We start from the raw sequence: 20,101 nt of genomic DNA, 5'->3' as shown, positions 1-20,101 counted from the left end.
CGGACGTCACACTGCCGCGACGCACTGACGTCATATTCAAGCGCTCTTCTCCTGTGAGACAGACGCGCTCAGTTGTTGTTGGTTCTGGTGACAAAAAACGTCTCAAAGTTCAGATTCGCTTTTCTTTTTTGGCTTTTTTTTTGTTGTTGTGTGGCTGAGTTTCTGATGGCAAACGAAAGGTTGAGGGCTCTGGAGGAGGTGGAGAAGGAGATAGCCGCCATCCTGCAGTGCGCTGGTGAGAAACAACTATAATATTACACTAAAATACACTATATTATTATCACCAGTCATTTAAAGAATCTACTTAATTCAATAATAAAAACCACGATACATTCATTTGATCCAACCACGTGGTTATGAGTCTTAAACAAGGTGTTTATTGAATGACAAACATTAATATAATACGTTTAAACATTACCATGTTGAAAAAAAAAATCTACCTTTAACTCACTTAAAGACTTGGTTACATATTTTTTCCCCATCTTATATCAAACATCCCTTTTTAAAACGAAGTATATTTAAATGTACTAGTGAGTAAACGTATTATTATTATTATCTTAAAATTGAAGTAGTATACATTATTCTGTTGACATCCCTTAGCAATAATAAGTTAATTCAATTGTACTATGTCTACAATCAATTTGGACTATATTTGGAGTAGAATACTTGAAGTATACTGTCGACATCCTTTAGCAAAAATAAGTATATTCAATGGTACTATGTCTACAATAAATTTGGACTAAAATTGGAGTAGAATACCTGAACTATACTGTCAAAATCCCTAAGCAAAAATAAGTATATTCAATGGTACTATGTGTATACTTAATTTTCTACTGGCTTGGTATACTTGAAGTTTACTTTTGAAATACTATATTTCAGAATGATACATTGATATTTACTTTATATAAATCAACTTTAAGTACAGTATACTTTTTCATACTACACTGCACTGTGTTTTTTTTGTGTGGGTAAGCAACTGTTTTTAAATCAGAAACAGCTTTATTGCTAATAAAATGATTGTGATGATCCAGAAGTAAACTGTGCAAAGGATCATGGGAGTGGGTGAGGGTTGGCAGAAAAGCAGACTTGGTATTATTGTTAGATTCACACATTTACTTTCAGGTTTTCCACCATTATAAGTGAGTAAGTAAGTAATTTTTATGGTCATGTAGTGCTGGTTTAAAGCAAATAGTATATGTGCTCATTTGCATTATCAGTGGTGGTCAGAGTGTATGCCTTGGAAAAGTTTGCCAGTTTACACCGCATGTGAGTTGTTAATTATGTGCATTTTACCAAGATACATAATATACAAGTTACTTATCATGATACAGTGTCAAAAGAACCATATTTTATTGTGATACTGTAGCAACAAGGATTTATTTGTAGTATTGTCGAGTACTTGACTCTAGTGTTGCAGAATTTACAGAACACATGATTCTTGACTAAGTCGTAACTGCTGTCATTTGTTTGGAAACAAAAATATGTCAAAACATCAGCTTTAAAACTGCTAGAGTCCACTGTATCCTCTCATCCTCAGTCATCGGAATCTCACAGGATTTCATTCTTCCTTTATCTGCGGAGGACGTAATGAGTGCCATCTCGCGGGCAGAAGTTTAATTGCAACACAAGAATGAATAATCTGTGTGTGAATATTTGCAAGTTAATTGTAAATTATAAAATATATATTAAACATACTTTATTGAAACACAAACCATAAAAAAACTATGGTAAAAAATACAATATGGTTTGAAAGAAAATTGACGTGTTTTCAAATATGGATACAGTATCGTGGAAAAAATAGTAATATATCGCTGTATCAATATTTTACAACTCCCCTAATACCTAGCAAATATATATCTATATAAGTATACTTGAAAGTATACTCTGTAAACTTAAACTGTTGTAATTCAGTCAAAAGAAGTATCAAATAAGTACACCACCAGTTTTGATAAATTAGCTTTAAGTAATAGTACTACTGCTTGTGTATTGTACGTGTATTTCAGTGGAATAAAAGTGAGTGTATTTGCTGGCAGGTAACATCATCATAGAGCTGTCCAAAGACAAACACAACGCCAGTCTCCTGGACCGACAGCTGGTCCAGTTCCAGAGCTCCGTCAACAGAGTGGAGACTGAACTCAGTGGGCAGATTCGATACCTCACTCAGGTAACGTTTGACTCGTAGTTACTGCCGTTCCACTCAACGTTAGCTGCCATTGCTCTGACTCCAGGTAGCCACCGGGCAACCTCACGAAGGCTCCACATACTCGGCCAGGAAGGACTGTCAGATGGCATTGAACCGAGCCGAGTACGCCAAGGTGAAACTGGGAGAACTGGGGCGCACGTGCGAGGTCATGTTGGAGCAGCAGCAGCAGCAGCAGCAGCAGCAGCAGCAACAGCAGCAGCAGCAGCAGCAGCAGCAGCAGCAACAGCAACAGCAACAGCCGACATGAATGCAAGGGTCTCGGACTAATGCCTTGTTGTTATACTCGCTTCAATCCCAATCCATGGTCAGACAGGAAGTCTGAAGAATTTTTTTTTTTTTTTTTTTTAACTTGTACGACTTTTGTGTACTTTTGTCTGTGAATAAATATTAGATAGTTGTGTTGATGAAGTACACTCGTGAGAGTGTTCCTCCATTTAAACTGTAAGGCAATGAGTCACAGGAAATATCTGCTGTGGTTCAACAGTGTGGAAGAAATATCCATTGACTGTTTATGCTTTTGTACAAAAAGTTCATCCTACAACTAATGGCCTGAAATTAAAAAAAGGCATGTTTTTATGTTAGCACACATGTGGAGAACATCAGCAGTCAAACCTGTCATCTCAGAAACCTGCTTTAAACACGAACATTCCATTGAGAAAACAATCAATGGTCTCAATTTATTTTATTCAATTCACCATTTTGGATTCATCTCTGAATTGACATTTTCAGTGTAAAGACATTTTTAACCTTCATATATATTTTGACGTATACATTTTACAGTGAACAAACACTTGTGCAAACATGACAACAATCATTTTAAAAGCAGTTTTGTGTTCAGAAAAATGACTTTGATGTAATATTTGTGAAGACATGGTGATGTGTTGACGAAGTCTTATTCTCAGACCCCACTAGATGTCACTCTCTTGTCCATAATCCAGTTGAACAGATCCTCAAATCATTTCTAAACTGAGGGCGCCACCTACTGGTCTTTAAAAACATGACTGTTTCATGAAGCTTCATCGACACATCACTGGTGAAAATATGTTAACTTTAAATAAAATGTCACAGTTTTGCAGATAATTCAACTTTAATTTTGTTTAATTCTTCATAAAGTGGTTAACTGGACGTTAAGAATATTATATCAATAGGATTTAATAAGAATAATGTGCAAGGAACTTCACAAAGTAACAAACATCCAAACATAGTAGAAAGAAAATAACAAGTGACCTTCAAAGATACAGCTTGAACAATGTCCTGGATTATGAGTTATTTGAAAAAAAAAAAAAAAACGATACCTGAAGACTTAGGGAGACAAAATGTGTTGAGATATTGAAGATTTATCTAACAAGGCACACATTTATCACAACACCAACATGATAAACTCCCAAAAATACTGACCGTCCAGTGAGTCCGAGAGGGTCATGCTGGCCCAATGGATGAAAGATGGCGACTCATGTTTTGCTTCATGTCACACAGTCGTCAGCAGTCATGACTGATGTGGATGAAGCTTCATGAAACGATATCCGTATTTCCAGAGCCCACAAGATGGCGCTCTCTGCTCATTTGTGACACGTTAAACATTCAGTTACAGGAGAACTATGAAAGAAAAATGTTCTGTAAATGTTAGATTAAACATGATAACTGCCGCTGTAACCCAGTTTCTACGATGACCTATTTTTAATATAAAATCTATATAAAACATTCCTATATTTGCCAAATGGAAGCTACTCATTCACGTGAACTAAAAACCCTCTTGCTGATGACACGCACCCCCTGTAACCTCCCCTCACTTGACTCTGCCAATCGATACATTCCACAAGACAAAACGGCAGCAGGCGCCTCGGATAATTGACCTCATTGACAGTTCATGTGTTACGACTACGTCACGGCTGGACCCGTTGCCATGTAGACCGGGCTAACAGAAGGGGTCTTCGTCCACCTTTGGTCCCGTCAGACGCAGCCGAGCGAAGTCTTCGAAGACAAAATCGTCAACCTGGGAAGAAGAGCTGCAGAAACAAAAGTGTCACCATCACATCTTTATCTTTTGTATTATGGTTGAGTCAGTACTTGGGTGACTGAGGTCAGTCTGTCAAACTGAGCCTGAGAAACCTGGGTGTTGTATTTGACAAAGACATGTCTCTTGTTCAACATTGAAGAAAACTGACCACAAACTGTTTCAACTGACAAAAATCTCTAAACTTAACTTAAAATGAAGTCACAATATGATCTGGAGCTTATAATCAATGTCTTTGTGTCGTTTAGACTATTTTAACAACAGTAACGAGAAGGATCTGTCTCGCCTGCAGCCGCTCTAGTAGAAGAACTCACATTTCTCCGATCCTAAAATCTCTTCACTGGCTGCCAGTTTCTTTCAGGATCAACTTTAAAATTCTGGTTCTTACTTTCAGATCTATTCATGGTCAGACCTTCTATCAGTGATCTGATCCAGACTTACACCCCAGCTCGGGCTCTGAGGTCTGTGGATCAGAATCTACTGATGGTTCCTGAACAGGGTTCCGGACCAGAGGAGAGAAATCCTTCCAGACTGTTGCTCCTAAGCTTTGGAACCATCTCTGTATTTGATGATCTACTGACTCCTTCAAGAAACATCTGTGTTTGATGATCTACTGACTCCTTCAAGAAACATCTGTATTTGATGATCTACTGACTCCTTCAAGAAACATCTGTGTTTGATGATCTACTGACTCCTTCAACAAACATCTGTGTTTGATGATCTACTGACTCCTTCAAGAAACATCTGAAGACACTTTTATTTGTGCTTTTCACAGATTCTCTCAGACTCCTGTGTCTTGATCTTTTAAAGTATATTTTTTAACTGTGTATTGTTTTTGAGTGTTAAAGCTCTTTGTGACCCTGGTCTAGAAAGATCTTACAAATAACCTTTACTTTACTAACTTTACTACTTTATATTTATGTTATTCTTTTGACCTCTTTTTATACAGTTTTGATGTTTGGACCTAAATGTCGAAGAGAAGGTTTCAGGAAATTAAGGACATTTTGACATTTCTATCTTTCTTCAGGGATTTTTGAGTCTAAGAAGATTCAGAGGTCAAATCTGGTTCCAGCGAGATATCTTGGTTTCTACTATATGGTAGTAAATCAGTATCATCAGAATATTGAATGGTTTGATTCGTCTTTCTTTGAATAACTTCCATATTAAAAGGTTGAATTTATTTTTATTGAATAATTAGGTTTGATTATCTTTTCCAATAGTTAAAGTTACATTTCTACATTTAATATTTTAAAAATCCATAGCCTTTGAGGATGTTATATAAAAGTGTTTGTATACTTGTGCCACCCGACAAAACCAAAAGAGTAAAGAGCTAATGAGTCACTTTTGGCGAATAAATGATGTAGAAAACACTCCTGGTCAAATGTTGTGTCGGATAAAGAATCGATAGCATGTGCTAATGTGGCTAATGGATGCAATTTGGCAATAAAACCCAAAAGATGAAGAAGAAATATGAGACAAGTTTAATACGGAGCCACTTCCTGTGGCGTCGAGAGGAAAAAGGAGAATCTCACTTACTTCATCTCAAACTCAATAAGATTAGTGTCCACGGCAACGTCGGCCTCTGTCATCACAAAACACGAGGAGTCGGTTCAGAACAAGTGGTTCTTTTTTGTTAGAGATAAAGATGATGTTGACATGTTGTCTCACCTGTTGGTGGCGCCGTGGTCGGCTGCTCCGCCGGCTTCGGATGCATCAACACGAACGGAAGCTCGACCGCGACATCGCTTCAAGTCAAACAAATCGATCAGTATTCTTTGGACGTGACGTGTTCTATGTGCCACAGAATCAATCGTCAGTGGTTCAAAGATAACTTTTCGCTTTTTTCTGAAAGTGAGGAACGCTAACATGGAACTAGTCTGCAGTCCTGACAACACCTCAGAGTAAATGTCTACCTTCACTGACCTGAAAAACATCAAACTGAGTCATCAATTTGACTCGTCAGGATAAATGGAGAGTGAATTTTTAAGCAATTTATTTTCTTTTAAAAATAGAAAATCCATCTGTTTCATGAATCAATGTTTCCTGTCTGGTCATCGTCTTCAGACAGTTTAATATATTTTAGCGAGTCTGTAATCTACGACTCTCTCGCTTCAGAAAAACAATAGTGTAAAAAGAAAATGACGTCCATACACACTAAGCATGTCTCAGGTTGAAGAATAAGTGGTTATACTGATGTAAAAACTATTTTTACTAGTGCGGAAAAGGATGCAAAAGTAAATGTAATAAGAAAACTTATCTAAATGAACATGATTAATACTGACCAATTAGAATACATGCAACTGTTGCATTATGGGATATTTAGTCGTTGCATTACCATTTAAAAATGATAACTATCTTTTCCCCAAATAAAGGATAAGAAATGTTGTTTAACTGATAACATGGCAACCAATAGGGCTGCACCGTTGAAACTACACTAATTCAATTGAAGAAGTTAAGAAATTCCGCTCTGGCCTAAAACATTGTTGCAACGGTGGCGACACCAACTCATTTCCCGATTTAAATTGAATGTCTTTCAAGTTCACCTACCCTCCGCGTGACACCACCAGTTTGACTTTTATTTTGTAGGAAACCATGATGCCCATCATCTCCTTACTTGATCCGTCCTTCATTCTGTCAAAACCAAAAAGAAGTTGAATTTATACAGCTTGGTTTCAATCACCGTGTGCGTGTGCGTGTGCGTGTGCGTGTGCGTGTGCGTGTGCGTGTGTGTGTGTGTATCTACATGCTGCTGGAGGCCAGGTTGGTGTCCTCGTGCTTCAGCTTGCCGTCCAGAGCCAAGCCTCTCTTCTCCCTGTTGGTCCCCAGGACGGGGGTCAAGGTGTAGACATGGCAGAAGGTGGAGCTGGGAGAGACCTGGTCACTGAAGGAGAGAGAGACCAAATTATAGCTCTAAATAGTATAGTATATAGTATCTTTTGACTTATTGGAAGTAGACCTGGGTCAGTGGTTGGTTTAAACATTAAAAAATGTTTAAACTTTGAATTTTATTATTGAGATGTTCTTGTTTTTTTTTTAACCCTTGTGCTATTTCTGGGTCAAGGTATCTCTGGGTAAAACAAATGTTTTTGACGTTGACCTTGACCCAGAGATAACACAAAGGTTAAGTATTGAATCATTTTTTTGAATACTTGAATTCAATCATTTCTATATACGAAAGAATTAATTAATTCATTTTCTGACGCTTGTTCCTTTATGGGGGTCGCGGTCCCAGTCTCCTGTTAAGGGACACACTGGACAGGACGCCAGTCTGTCTCAGGGAACTAAAAGACAGACAACCATTCACAAACACACTCTCATAGCTACAGACATTTTTTTCCAAGTTCTTAATCAACCTATGTATGTTTTTGGACTGTGGGAGGAAACCGGAGTGTCCAGAGTAAACCCACACAACACGGGGAGAACATACAAACTCCACACAGAAAGTTGCCCCCCCAACCAGGGAAGTGAGACAAAAAAAATGTAATGTTTGTTAAAATGAATAAATGTTTTATTTACACATAGAGTTTGATATTCTGAGTCCAATTATACAAAAATAAATTTCACAAATTCAATATTCTTTGATTTGTATCATTTTAAATTCAATATAAAAAAGTGTGTATTATTGTGCCACCAGTTTTATATTGAATTAAAAAGGCTATTAATAAGAAAATATTGAATTTAGAAAATTCTGCTTTGGATTATTGAAGTTACAATTTCCAACTGTATGTGCAGAAGAATAATGATAATTTTGAATAACTTAAATTTATATTAAATTTAGTCAAATAAACCTTTTAATATAGAAACGATTGCATTCAATTAACACTAATAATGTTTTTGATCCGAGTCTGAAAGTTCTCAAATGACCCAGTTTGTCTCTAATTCCACGACCACGTGCGACATCATGCAACTTTTATTTTGAAGGAACATCTTCTCACTCTGCCTCCACGACGGCGACCGGACACTTGTACTGGGCGGTGGAGAAGAGACAGATGTCGGCGTACTGACGCACTGAGGGAGGAGACGCTTCACGTTAACTTCCGTGGACGGAGCTTCAAAAAAAGAGAGGAGCTGACCTGAGATCTTCAGCCGCTTCACCGTCTTGGTGGAGTTGTTGGTGACGTGGACGTTCACGTTGATCGGCTCGCCGTGGTAGTAGAGCTGGAGAGAGACGTGACCATGACAACGATTTAACAGCTGTGGAGTCGACCTCTGTTATAGATTTAATGACATGGATTGACGCTTCCGACGGCCCAGTAAAGTGTGAATAGAAGCTCCGGATTGATTTGTTTTTAGTTATTTATTTGTTGTTTTATTTACCCAAAGGATGAGCTTTCGCATCTTGTCCAGGTCCAATATAAATGGTGTTATAAAAAAACAAAAAACAGACCAATGTTGAAGTAAAATGTTTACAGAAGACATAAAAAAGATTTTATATTAAGGTTTTTATTTTTGTTACATTTTCAGGTCGAGCCGTTCACTCGCGGAGAGAAGTCGTTTTGAGTCAAGTTCAGGAGAGTTGGATCTAGATCCAGGCCTAGTTCAGATCTGGAAATATATTATATATATTACATATATTACCTGTAAAACATTTGTCGTCATCTTGATATTTCTTTGCTACTAATCTTTTTTATCTCTCAAGATTAGTCCCACACGACTCAAACTTCTCTTGGTTCCATAGCTGGGATGAATACCTTTTTGTAAACTGATTCTATATTCCAAAACATTTAAAATTAGGCGCGCAAGAAAATATTGATGCACCAATATATTGCAATATTTTCCAATTCCTGTTGTGATATTTATGTATACAATACTTAACAGCACTGTATGGAAAGATCATATTTTATTTTCTATCTTACTTTTTTTGATGGTTTATATTTAACTTGCAAATATTCATGGTGTTCATTTTTTTTTGCAATTAAACATCTGGCCTCTAGATGGCAGCGGTCATCAGATCCCCTAGCTAAAGGATAAATGATATCCTGGCGATGACTGAGGACGAGAGGATACAGTGACTACAGCAGCTTTTAAAGCTGACGTTTGGACATAATTTGAAAACAAATGAAAGTAGTTACGACTTTTGTCAAGAGTCATGTGGTCTGTAAATACTACAACACCAGAGTTAAGTACTGGACAATACTACACATATATACTTGTTACTACACTATCACAACACCAGAGTCAAGTACTGGACAATACTACACATATATACTTGTTACTACACTATCACAACACCAGAGTCAAGTACTGGACAATACTACACATATATCCTTGTTACTACACTATCACAACACCAGAGTCAAGTACTGGACAATACTACACATATATACTTGTTACTACACTATCACAACACCAGAGTCAAGTACTGGACAATACTACACATTTATCGTTGTTACTACACTATCACAACACCAGAGTCAAGTACTGGACAATACTACACATATATAATTGTTACTACACTATCACAACACCAGAGTCAAGTACTGGACAATACTACACATATACACTTGTTACTACAGTATCACAACACCAGAGTCAAGCACTGGACAATACTACACATATATAGTTGTTACTACACTATTACAACACCAGAGCCAAGTACTGGACAATACTACACATATATAATTGTTACTACACTATCACAACACCAGAGTCAAGTACTGGACAATACTACACATATACACTTGTTACTACAGTATCACAACACCAGAGTCAAGCACTGGACAATACTACACATATATAGTTGTTACTACACTATTACAACACCAGAGCCAAGTACTCGACAATACTACACATATATAGTTGTTACTACACTATCACAACACCAGAGTCAAGTACTGGACAATACTACACATATATAATTGTTACTACACTATTACAACACCAGAGCCAAGTACTCGACAATACTACACATATATAGTTGTTACTACACTATCACAACACCAGAGTCAAGTACTGGACAATACTACACATATATAATTGTTACTACACTATTACAACACCAGAGCCAAGTACTCGACAATACTACACATATATAGTTGTTACTACACTATCACAACACCAGAGTCAAGTACTGGACAATACTACAAATATATAATTGTTACTACACTATTAAAACACCAGAGTCAAGTACTGGACAATACTACACATATACACTTGTTACTACAGTATCACAACACCAGAGTCAAGTACTGGACAATACTACACATATATAGTTGTTACTACACTATCACAACATCAGAGTCAAGTACTGGACAATACTACACATATATAATTGTTACTAAAGTATTACGATATATCCCATTACATCAGAATATATCGTATTGTTGTTCCTGTATATGATACAGTACGTATCGTATCACCAGTTTCTTGCTAATACACACCTTGTCCTTTTAAAATAAACTGAACTACACTAAACTACTCAAAGTAGTAGGAGTTAAGTTTTTTTTACTAGTTTATCTCTTTCATGCTTCAATATTAAAGTGAGTGAAGTAATGACAGATTCTCTCACTTTCTTTTCGTCATTGTTTGATCAAAAATGTCTTCGTAAAATAAACGAAAAATAATGATTTTGTCGTTCACAGCTCGCACTCTGAAAAGATGGATCTTGACGACTAATGGACGCCCGGCTGCTGTTTTATGTGATGCTATAAAAACAGGTGAAGAGGTTTATGGTGGAGGAAAGAAGAGACTCTGACCTCCTTATCAAGGGACACCTCCAGGTTCAAAGACCTGTCAGACATCAGGAAGCTGCGACTCATCTCCGCCGTGGGCTGAGGGCCTTGTTTCTCCGGAGCGTACTGAACCTTCCGGATCACGAGTCGCACTGAATTCCTGAACAATTAGGAGAAGTTCATCAGAGCAGCATGAGGGACGGCGGAGGGAAAACTCTGAGGATGATTGGAGACACGAGAGAAGCAACAGAAAACACCAAATGTCTAGTTCAAAAAAAATGGACCTTTGGTGGAGCTTTTCGTCGACCATTTTTGCACAGAACGCCTGAAGCTCGTAGTCCACGCCACACGCCTTCCCGGTGTCCTCGGGGCCGGGCTGGAGGGTCACCGAGCAGGGCAGGTTCTGAGGAATCTAAGACATCCAAACAAACCAACTCTCAGCAGAGCAACATCTGTAATTACATAACACGTACTTACTGTACAACATTCTGAAGAACTGTGAGTGTTGCTGAGATTGATACACATAGACATGATAATGATCTCTAACCCGCGGTGTTTTATCAGGGTCAAGGAGACCGGAAGGCTTGAAAACAAATGTGTTTGTGGTATCCCTTGTGTTATCTCAGGGTCAAGGAGACCGAAAGGCTTGAAAACAAATGGGTTTGTGGTATCCCTTGTGTTATCTCAGGGTCAAGGAGACCCGAAGACTTGAAAACAAATGTGTTTGTGGTATCCATTGTGTTATCTCAGGGTCAAGGGGACCGAAAGGCTTGAAAACAAATGTGTTTGTGGTATCCCTTGTGTTATCTCAGGGTCAAGGAGACCGAAAGGCTTGAAAACAAATGTGTTTGTGGTATCCCTTGTGTTATCTCAGGGTCAAGGAGACCCGAAGACTTGAAAACAAATGCGTTTGTGGTATCCCTTGTGTTATCTCAGGGTCAAGTAGACCGGAAGGCTCGAAAACAAATGTTTTTGTGGTATCCCTTTTGTTTTCTCAGGGTCAAGGAGACCCGAAGGCTTGAAAAAAAAGTGTTTGTGGTATCCCTTTTGTTTTCTCAGGGCCAAGGAGACCCGAAGGCTTGAAAACAAATGTGTTTGTGGTATCCCTTGGGTTATCTCAGGGTCAAGGAGACCCGAAGACTTGAAAACAAATGTGTTTGTGGTATCCATTGTGTTATCTCAGGGTCAAGTAGACCGGAAGGCTCGAAAACAAATGTTTTTGCGGTATCCCTTTTGTTTTCTCAGGGTCAAGGAGACCCGAAGGCTCGAAAACAAATGTTGTTTGTGGTATCCCTTGGGTTATCTCAGGGTCAAGGAGACCCGAAGACTTGAAAACAAATGTGTTTGTGGTATCCATTGTGTTATCTCAGGGTCAAGTAGACCGGAAGGCTCGAAAACAAATGTTTTTGCGGTATCCCTTTTGTTTTCTCAGGGTCAAGGAGACCCGAAGGCTCGAAAACAAATGTTGTTTGTGGTATCCCTTGTGTTATCTCAGGGTCATGGAGACCGGAAGGCTTGAAAACAAATGTGTTAGTGGTATCCCTTGTGTTATCTCAGGGTCAAGGAGACCGAAAGGCTTGAAAACAAATGGGTTTGTGGTATCCCTTGTGTTATCTCAGGGTCAAGGGGACCGGAAGGCTTGAAAACAAATGTGTTAGTGGTATCCCTTGTGTTATCTCTGGGTCAAGGTGAGCGACCTCTCTGGCTTCCATAAATAGATATGCAGTGGTGTAGGTCGTATGTATGTATGTATGTATGTATGTATGTATGTATGCATGTATGTATGTATGTATGTATGTATGTATGTATGTATGTATGTATGTATGTATGTATGTATGTATGCGTGCATGCATGTATGTATGTATGTATGTATGTTTCTATGTATGTTTCTTTGTATGTTTCTATGTATGTTTCTATGTATGTATGTATGTATGTTTCTATGTATGTATGTATGTATGTATGTATGTATGTATGTATGTATGTATGTATGTATGTATGTATGTTTCTATGTATGTTTCTATGTATGTATGTTTCTATGTATGTATGTATGTATGTATGTATGTATGTATGTATGTATGTATGTATGTATAACAAAGGTTGTCGGTTAAAAGTTTCATGCATGTTGAAGTCACAGTTCAATCCAGTTTTTCCAGGCCCCAGAAGAAAAACAGAGGCAGATATTTGCTGAGCAGACGCTGAAGCAAATGTTCTTGAACTCACGTTGTTTACTTTGGGACCATAAACAGGAGAAGACTCACCGTGAAGTTGAAGGGGTGAGCATGTTGGCCCAGCTTCTTCAGAAGTCTCTCCTGCAGGTAGCTCAGCGGCTTCTTGTTCTCCAGCAGCGGCGGGAAGGCCTGGAAGGTGCTCACGTAAAGATCCTTACGGAAGGACAGGCCCAGCACATCCAGGTCCTCGCGGCCATACCGGAAGGCGCAGGTCAGAGTCACAAAGACTGCGGAGCAAGAACCAGTTCAGCTCTTAACTGAAGGATCAGGAAGAGTTTTGTTTTTTTTACCTTTTCTATCTTTCAGATACTCTGGATCTATGAGCAGCACGCCATCTGAAAATACACCGAGCAGGTTTTAAATCCACTCTGAAGTCAACGGGATCCTCTGTTGTCTGGACTCACCGACTGGGTCGACATGGTCTGAGTGATCCACAAAGTCACGCTTTCCCAAATACACTGTGAGCTATTGAAGAGGAAAAAACAAACAATCATTTCAGATGAAGAAAAGAAAACTATATCTTCTGACATATATCTTTACCTTGCAGTTCGGACTGGCTTTTTTAAAGACTCTGGAAAAGAACAGACACACATTTGACCACGAGTTCAATAAATCAACTCTGACACGAAGGGTTGAGACGCAGGTTACACACTTGGTGAGTCCATTAAATGAACGAGTCCAAAAACATACCATGCATATGTGAAGCTTCATGAAACAGTGTCATATTTTTAGAGGTCAGTAGGTGGCGCCCTCAGCTTACAATGATGTGAGGATTTAAAAGATAGATTTTTAAAGCAATAGATTGTAGAGCAAAGAGTGACATCCAGTGGACCCTGAAAGTAATGACACTGTTTCATGAAGCTTCATAAGAAAATAACTACCCAGTATTCCTGAGTGTATCATCCTGCAGGAGGTTTGAGAAAACAACGATATAAAATATATATATATTCCACAAGACTGTGTTCAACTGAACACTATTTTATCATAGTTGTTTTATGGTTTGTATTTTTAAAAAGTGTGTGTAAATTAAAATATACACAATCAATAGGCAGATATGTACAGCGTTTGTTCATTTTTGGGTTACAATTAAACTCCTGGACACTGGATTGAAGAAGTCGTTGCGTCCTCTGCATTTAAAGGAAGAAATCCCACAAGATCCCGGTGACGACTGAGGACGAGAGGATACAGTGACTCCTGCAGCTTTCAAAGCTGACATTTGGACATATTTTGGTTTGAAAACAAATGAAAGTAGTTACGACTTTGGTCAAGAGTCATGTGGTCTGTAAATACTGCAACACCAGAGTCAAGTACTCGACAATACAACACATAAATGTTTGTTACTACAATATCACAATGTATCATAGGGTTACCACTGTATCACGTTACTTCTCGTAACACAAATTCTTGACAAAACACACCGCTATCCTGCAGTGTAGCATCTGTTACTTTGTGGCGAAAACTAGATTGAAATCTGGTTTTATTTCTGACCCAACATACAAACTATGCGGGCAAAGAGATGAGATAATTGCTTTCTCCTCCATTTTCAGAACAGTTTTTATTGCACCACTTTATGGCCTGTGGACACTGAGGTAAGAGAAAATTAAAAACATTTATCTCAACTTCTCATATCAAGGACACATGAATGTTATTGCAGTTGCAAGTGTTTCTCCTACATCTCGTCTGTGGGAAAAGCTGCAGATTCATCAGGCTGCAGCGACTGGTGTTTTGGGAAAAGGTCTGAAATTATCTGATTTATTCCCCGAGACTAATCCTCTGTCTGTGCCACTCCTAATGATGCCTCATGTCATCATCACAACAACGCTTTTTAGGAGCCGCTGCTGAAAAGAAAAATGGTTTCTGCTGCACCATGTTGTGTTCTGTCGACGAAGCTTCATGAAGCTTTATATCGAATGTATCGCTCTTTTCCCTAAAAATCTATCGCTTTAAACATCTTTTCAATTAAAACCTCACACCTTGTCTACTGAGGCTTCATGAAGCTTCATCCACACATTACACTGTATTCTGTTGTCTGTGTCCTATGTTTGTTGTTAATGCTTCTAGATGTGTTTGTCTCTGTGTTATCTTGACCTTTTAGTATATATTTTATTGTGTATTGTTTTGATTGTTTAAGCGCTTTCTGACCCTGGTCATGAAAAGTCCTCTACAAATATAAATTACTTAGCCTGGGTGTTATTCCTATTTCTATCGGGGGCTCCTACACTCGCTACCCTAAAAAAATTGTCTTGGATCGCTTGACCCGCTTCCTTTCAATTAAGGACGGCGGCCATGTTGTTAGGATTATCTGATGCTTTGACACTAATCTTGTGGCTTCCAAAAATGAAATGTGCCTCCAATGTTAATCATTCCATTACAATATTCTCTGAGCAGAACAATCTATTAGCGATGCGTTGATGAAGCTTCATGAAACATTGTGTTATTTTCAGAATCCACTAGGTGTCACTCTCTGCTCTATGACCTATTATTTATAACAGTTTTTTTCTATTGACGTCATTATAAACTGAGGATGCCACCTACTGCCTCTAAAAATATGACACTGTTTCATGAAGCTTCATAAGAATAATGACATCATCTTGGGTTAAAACATAGCAATACTTATATACTTATACTGCCTCATAACACCTCTAGAGGTCAATACGATACATATCACGATAGAGGGCAACGATATGATAATAATATATTGTGATTTATGACAAAGTTGTAACTGCTTTCATTTGTTTTCAAACCAAAATATGTCCAAACATCGGCTTTAAAAGCTGCTGGAGTCACTGTATCCTCTCGTCCTCAGCCATTGCCGGGATTCCATTGGTTCTGTTACTGTATCTGCAGGACGCAATGGACTGCTGCCATCCAGCGCAAGTATAATAGCAACTCAAAAATGAACAAATGCTGTTAGTATTTGGTAATTGTAAAAAAAAAGGTTTACACACTTAAACCATAAAAACATGATAAAAATAAAACATGATTTGAAAGCCAAAATAAATTGATAGAGTTGAAATCAATACCTTGTGTTGAAAAAAACATTTAAGTGTATCTGTATTTTTACAAGCTCAACTAGTTTTTATACAAACTATGTCAGAAATGTGTTTTTCCTAATTAAAACATGACAGACCGTACCGTCATCAACTGTTCAATCACTCTGAGATAGACAATGCAATTATAATCTACTGATTGAAAATCCTTTTAAAAAATGGGATTTTCCCATCACATTTCTAATTAAAATGGGCTGACAGATTGACGTGGGTGGGGAAAGTGAATCATGAGATCGGGAGCATTTGACATTTCAACTTGTGGTTCACTTCTTCTGACCTCTCTCGCCACGAGGTTTACGTTACCTTGGAGTCTGCTGGACGACCAACAGCATCTTGGAAAGTGAAATGTGTCTGTGGTTGTTGTCAAGTGTGAAACTCATCCCTCACTTTCTGTTTCCACGCCCGGTAGTAAAGAGGGGGACCCGCTCAGGCCCATAGGAGGCGACAAACTAGGACTCATTTTTACACCCCAGAGTCATAGAAACAGCAGGTTCTTGCTGACATTTTCATGACAGCACAGAGTGTGCAGCCCCCCCCCCCCCCCCCCAGCGCCGTCATGTGGGCGTGATTAGATTACAATGCAGAGTGGAAGATTCATCATCCCCGAGGAGAGATTTGTTGAGGAGATGGAAAAAAAATCAGTCAAAAAGTCCAAATAAGTTAATTATTTTGAACTTGAACGAAATAAGAAGTGCTCTTTCAAAAATAAACCACGTCTGAAGCGTGTCATGCCCTCTAGCCTCGCCTCTCCTTCAACAATAATCCCAGTTAAATGAAGCGGACGAGGCAATTCTAATAATGTAGGCAGTGGGCGGGATCAAGACCCTAAAAAAAAACTAAAAAAAACCTGAAAACAAACCAGTGCATGTCCTGCAGTTAAACAGGAAGTGGGGTGAAGCGTATACCAGGAAACGTGACCAAACGGCAAAGCTTTGTTATTAACCAGCCAACCTCAGGGTCTCTCCAGCGACTCGACATGAAAGCAGTGTCATGGCAGCGGCCCCCGGGGGCCAGCGCCGCCAATTTTGTGCCGACGGCTGCAGATTGAAGAAAACTTCAGGGATACAACCTGAAGGAATGTGCTGGCTCGTACTTTAAGAGGAAAGAAAAACAAGGGCAATGACCAAATGCACATCCTGACAGCACAACAAAAATACCCTCCACTTCCTAGAGGAACCCACCCGTCACTCCGAGGGCCAGCTCGTGCTTTCCAACAAACGTTGAACATTCCTTTCTCTTCAGCTTATAATGGAAGTAAACTGCAAGTTTAATTTTTTACCTTGAATTAGTGACTCGACAAGTACGATGTAAATAGAAAAATGTAAAAAATGTTGCCTCCGAGACAGAAGGTTGACGAGTGAACAGTGACATGGAAGACCTTTTGTAAACACACACTGTTGACTCTTCTGTTCCGACTGACTGGTTTTGAGTGACTCATCTCTAAATATTTATATGTTTACATATTTATCATATATTTAATATAATACGAATCATTCGATTTAATTTATTAATATCTGCATATTTGTTTATTTTTCCTCCCTTTTATTCCTCAAAATAGTATTTTTATTCCTCAAAATAATGTTTTTATGCTTCAAAATAATGTTTTTATGCTTCAAAATAATGTTTTTGTTCCTCAAAACTCAAGATCTCACTCACTTCCTCAGTCTAACATATTTTTAGAGGGAAGTTGCACAAGAATTCAAAGCTCAAAAAACGACCCTTTAAGGAGAAAATGATCAAAACACTAAGTTTCATTTGCATTCAAAGATCAGCAGGTAGAACGTTGCATTCTGTGGTTCCCGTTGAGCGTTTCGGCGGTAATATCATTCGACATGGATTTTTAAGAATTGAAGTCAGCTTTAAATCAAAAGACGACATTATGTCAGATGATCGCACAGACCAAGAACCGTCGCCTCTCGCGTTAAAATCAGGTGAAAACGACGGAGGTCTGGTGTCACCGCTCCAGGTAAACACGACCGGATCTCTGCGGCTCGTGTTGACTCTCGTCAGGCGGGGGTTGATCGTCAAGAACGCAGTCTTACCTGGTCCCAGTTTTATCCCCCATCTCCACGCAGCGAGCTTCGGTTCGGAGTGAACCCAGTCTGCTCGGGAGTCCTGCTGCTGGTTCCGACGCGACTGGAGGACTGTGGCCCCGCCCACCCCGCGTGATTGACAGCTCCACTAACACGAGACGATCGAAATCGTGACCGTTTCACGACAACTTGAGGAATCTTTAAGTAAGAGAAACGCAGCTGAGAATAATTGACACCAGTGGCTTTGAAAGGAACCTTTTTTTTAAAATATATTTCCAATGATAAAAAAAAAATTAAAAAAAGATTTCACTTTTTTCATTTCTTGAACATAAAAAACTATTTAATATCTTCTTAATTTAGAGATCTTAGTCAAGAACCTTCAATATGGTAATCCATGATTATTATACTGTTTTTATGACACGTAACATTGTTTATACATAATATTTTCTTTCACTTAATAAAGTGTTAATAGAATATTATTGGACCGTCTCTCTTCAAATTAATTTCTGTAACACATTTTGACATTACTTTTACTGGGTATGTTATTGTTACGTCACGTATTGTAACCTCCAACATCGAGATGTCACTCAAAATAAGGCCAATCAGCATGACGTCACCCATCATAGCATCAACCATCGCAACTATTGTTACGTCCATCATGTTAGCGTCACACATTGTTACGTAACGTCACTAATGTAACGTCACTAATGTAACGTCACTAATGTAACGTCACTAATGTAACGTCACTAAATGTAACGTCACTAATGTAACGTCACTAATGTAACGTCACTAAATGTAACGTCACTAATGTAACGTCACTAAATGTAACGTCACTAATGTAACTTCACTAATGTAACGTCACTAAATGTAACGTCACTAAATGTAACGTCACTAATGTAACGTCACTAAATGTAACGTCACTAAAGTAACTTCACTAATGTAACGTCACTAATGTAACGTCACTAATGTAACGTCACTAAATGTAACGTCACTAATGTAACGTCACTAATGTAACGTCACTAAATGTAACGTCACTAATGTAACGTCACTAAATGTAACGTCACTAATGTAACGTCACTAATGTAACGTCACTAATGTAACGTCACTAATGTAACGTCACTAATGTAACGTCACTAATGTAACGTCACTAATGTAACGTCACCAAATGTAACGTCACTAATGTAACATCACTAATGTAACGTCACTAAATGTAACGTCACTAATGTAACGTCACTAAATGTAACGTCACTAATGTAACGTCACTAATGTAACGTCACTAATGTAACGTCACTAATGTAACGTCACTAATGTAACGTCACTAATGTAACGTCACCAAATGTAACGTCACTAATGTAACGTCACTAATGTAACGTCACTAAATGTAACGTCACTAATGTAACATCACTAATGTAACGTCACTAAATGTAACGTCACTAAATGTAACGTCACTAATGTAACGTCACTAAATGTAACGTCACTAATGTAACGTCACTAATGTAACGTCACTAAATGTAACGTCACTAATGTAACATCACTAATGTAACGTCACTAAATGTAACGTCACTAATGTAACGTCACTAAATGTAACGTCACTAATGTAACATCACTAATGTAACGTCACTAATGTAACGTCACTAATGTAACGTCACTAAATGTAACGTCACTAATGTAACATCACTAATGTAACGTCACTAAATGTAACGTCACTAATGTAACGTCACTAAATGTAACGTCACTAATGTAACATCACTAATGTAACGTCACTAATGTAACGTCACTAATGTAACGTCACTAATGTAACGTCACTAATGTAACGTCACCAAATGTAACGTCACTAATGTAACGTCACTAATGTAACGTCACTAATGTAACGTCACTAATGTAACGTCACTAAATGTAACG

General features: G+C 38.4%; 2 protein-coding genes across 2 annotated transcripts; one reads left to right on the top strand and one right to left on the bottom strand.

Moving 5' to 3' along the window:
• The first annotated feature begins 49 nt into the window (after positions 1-49).
• Positions 50-2,750, top strand: med11 (mediator complex subunit 11). Its single transcript, XM_087788610.1, has 3 exons — positions 50-235; positions 2,034-2,164; positions 2,229-2,750. Exons 1-3 carry the CDS (start codon positions 166-168, stop codon positions 2,448-2,450), a joined length of 423 nt encoding a protein of 140 aa, XP_087644736.1. The 5' UTR covers positions 50-165; the 3' UTR covers positions 2,451-2,750.
• Positions 2,751-2,868: 118 nt separating this feature from the next.
• On the bottom strand, positions 2,869-18,310 carry arrb2b (arrestin, beta 2b). Its single transcript, XM_087788609.1, has 14 exons — positions 18,209-18,310; positions 13,657-13,687; positions 13,521-13,581; positions 13,407-13,451; positions 13,147-13,343; positions 11,173-11,300; positions 10,913-11,048; positions 8,291-8,375; positions 8,153-8,225; positions 6,961-7,098; positions 6,765-6,848; positions 5,886-5,962; positions 5,754-5,799; positions 2,869-4,209 (listed from the first exon to the last, which is right to left on the bottom strand). The coding sequence occupies exons 1-14, from the start codon at positions 18,229-18,231 to the stop codon at positions 4,119-4,121; spliced, it is 1,215 nt and encodes a 404-aa protein (XP_087644735.1). The 5' UTR covers positions 18,232-18,310; the 3' UTR covers positions 2,869-4,118.
• Between the last annotated feature and the right edge of the window lie 1,791 nt (positions 18,311-20,101).

This window comes from Callionymus lyra, chromosome 4 (assembly GCF_982586985.1).
Source record: "Callionymus lyra chromosome 4, fCalLyr1.hap1.1, whole genome shotgun sequence".
In the NCBI taxonomy this organism is placed as follows: domain Eukaryota; kingdom Metazoa; phylum Chordata; class Actinopteri; order Syngnathiformes; family Callionymidae; genus Callionymus; species Callionymus lyra.
Note: the sequence above shows the minus strand (reverse complement) of the source record. Positions and strands in the feature narration are given on the sequence as shown.

What these genes read in the sequence shown, in the direction of transcription:
- med11 (XM_087788610.1), top strand. Translation starts at nt 166, where the DNA reads ATGGCAAACGAAAGGTTGAGGGCTCTGGAGGAGGTGGAGAAGGAGATA. An exon ending in CGCCATCCTGCAGTGCGCTG is followed by an intron (nt 236 to 2,033) that starts GTGAGAAACAAC and finishes ATTTGCTGGCAG; the next exon opens with GTAACATCATCATAGAGCTG. An exon ending in AGATTCGATACCTCACTCAG is followed by an intron (nt 2,165 to 2,228) that starts GTAACGTTTGAC and finishes CTCTGACTCCAG; the next exon opens with GTAGCCACCGGGCAACCTCA.
- arrb2b (XM_087788609.1), bottom strand. Translation starts at nt 18,231, where the DNA reads ATGGGGGATAAAACTGGGACCAG. An exon ending in AGACCATGTCGACCCAGTCG is followed by an intron (nt 13,452 to 13,520) that starts GTGAGTCCAGAC and finishes GTGTATTTTCAG; the next exon opens with ATGGCGTGCTGCTCATAGAT. An exon ending in AACCTGGCCTCCAGCAGCAT is followed by an intron (nt 6,849 to 6,960) that starts GTAGATACACAC and finishes TGGTTTTGACAG; the next exon opens with AATGAAGGACGGATCAAGTA.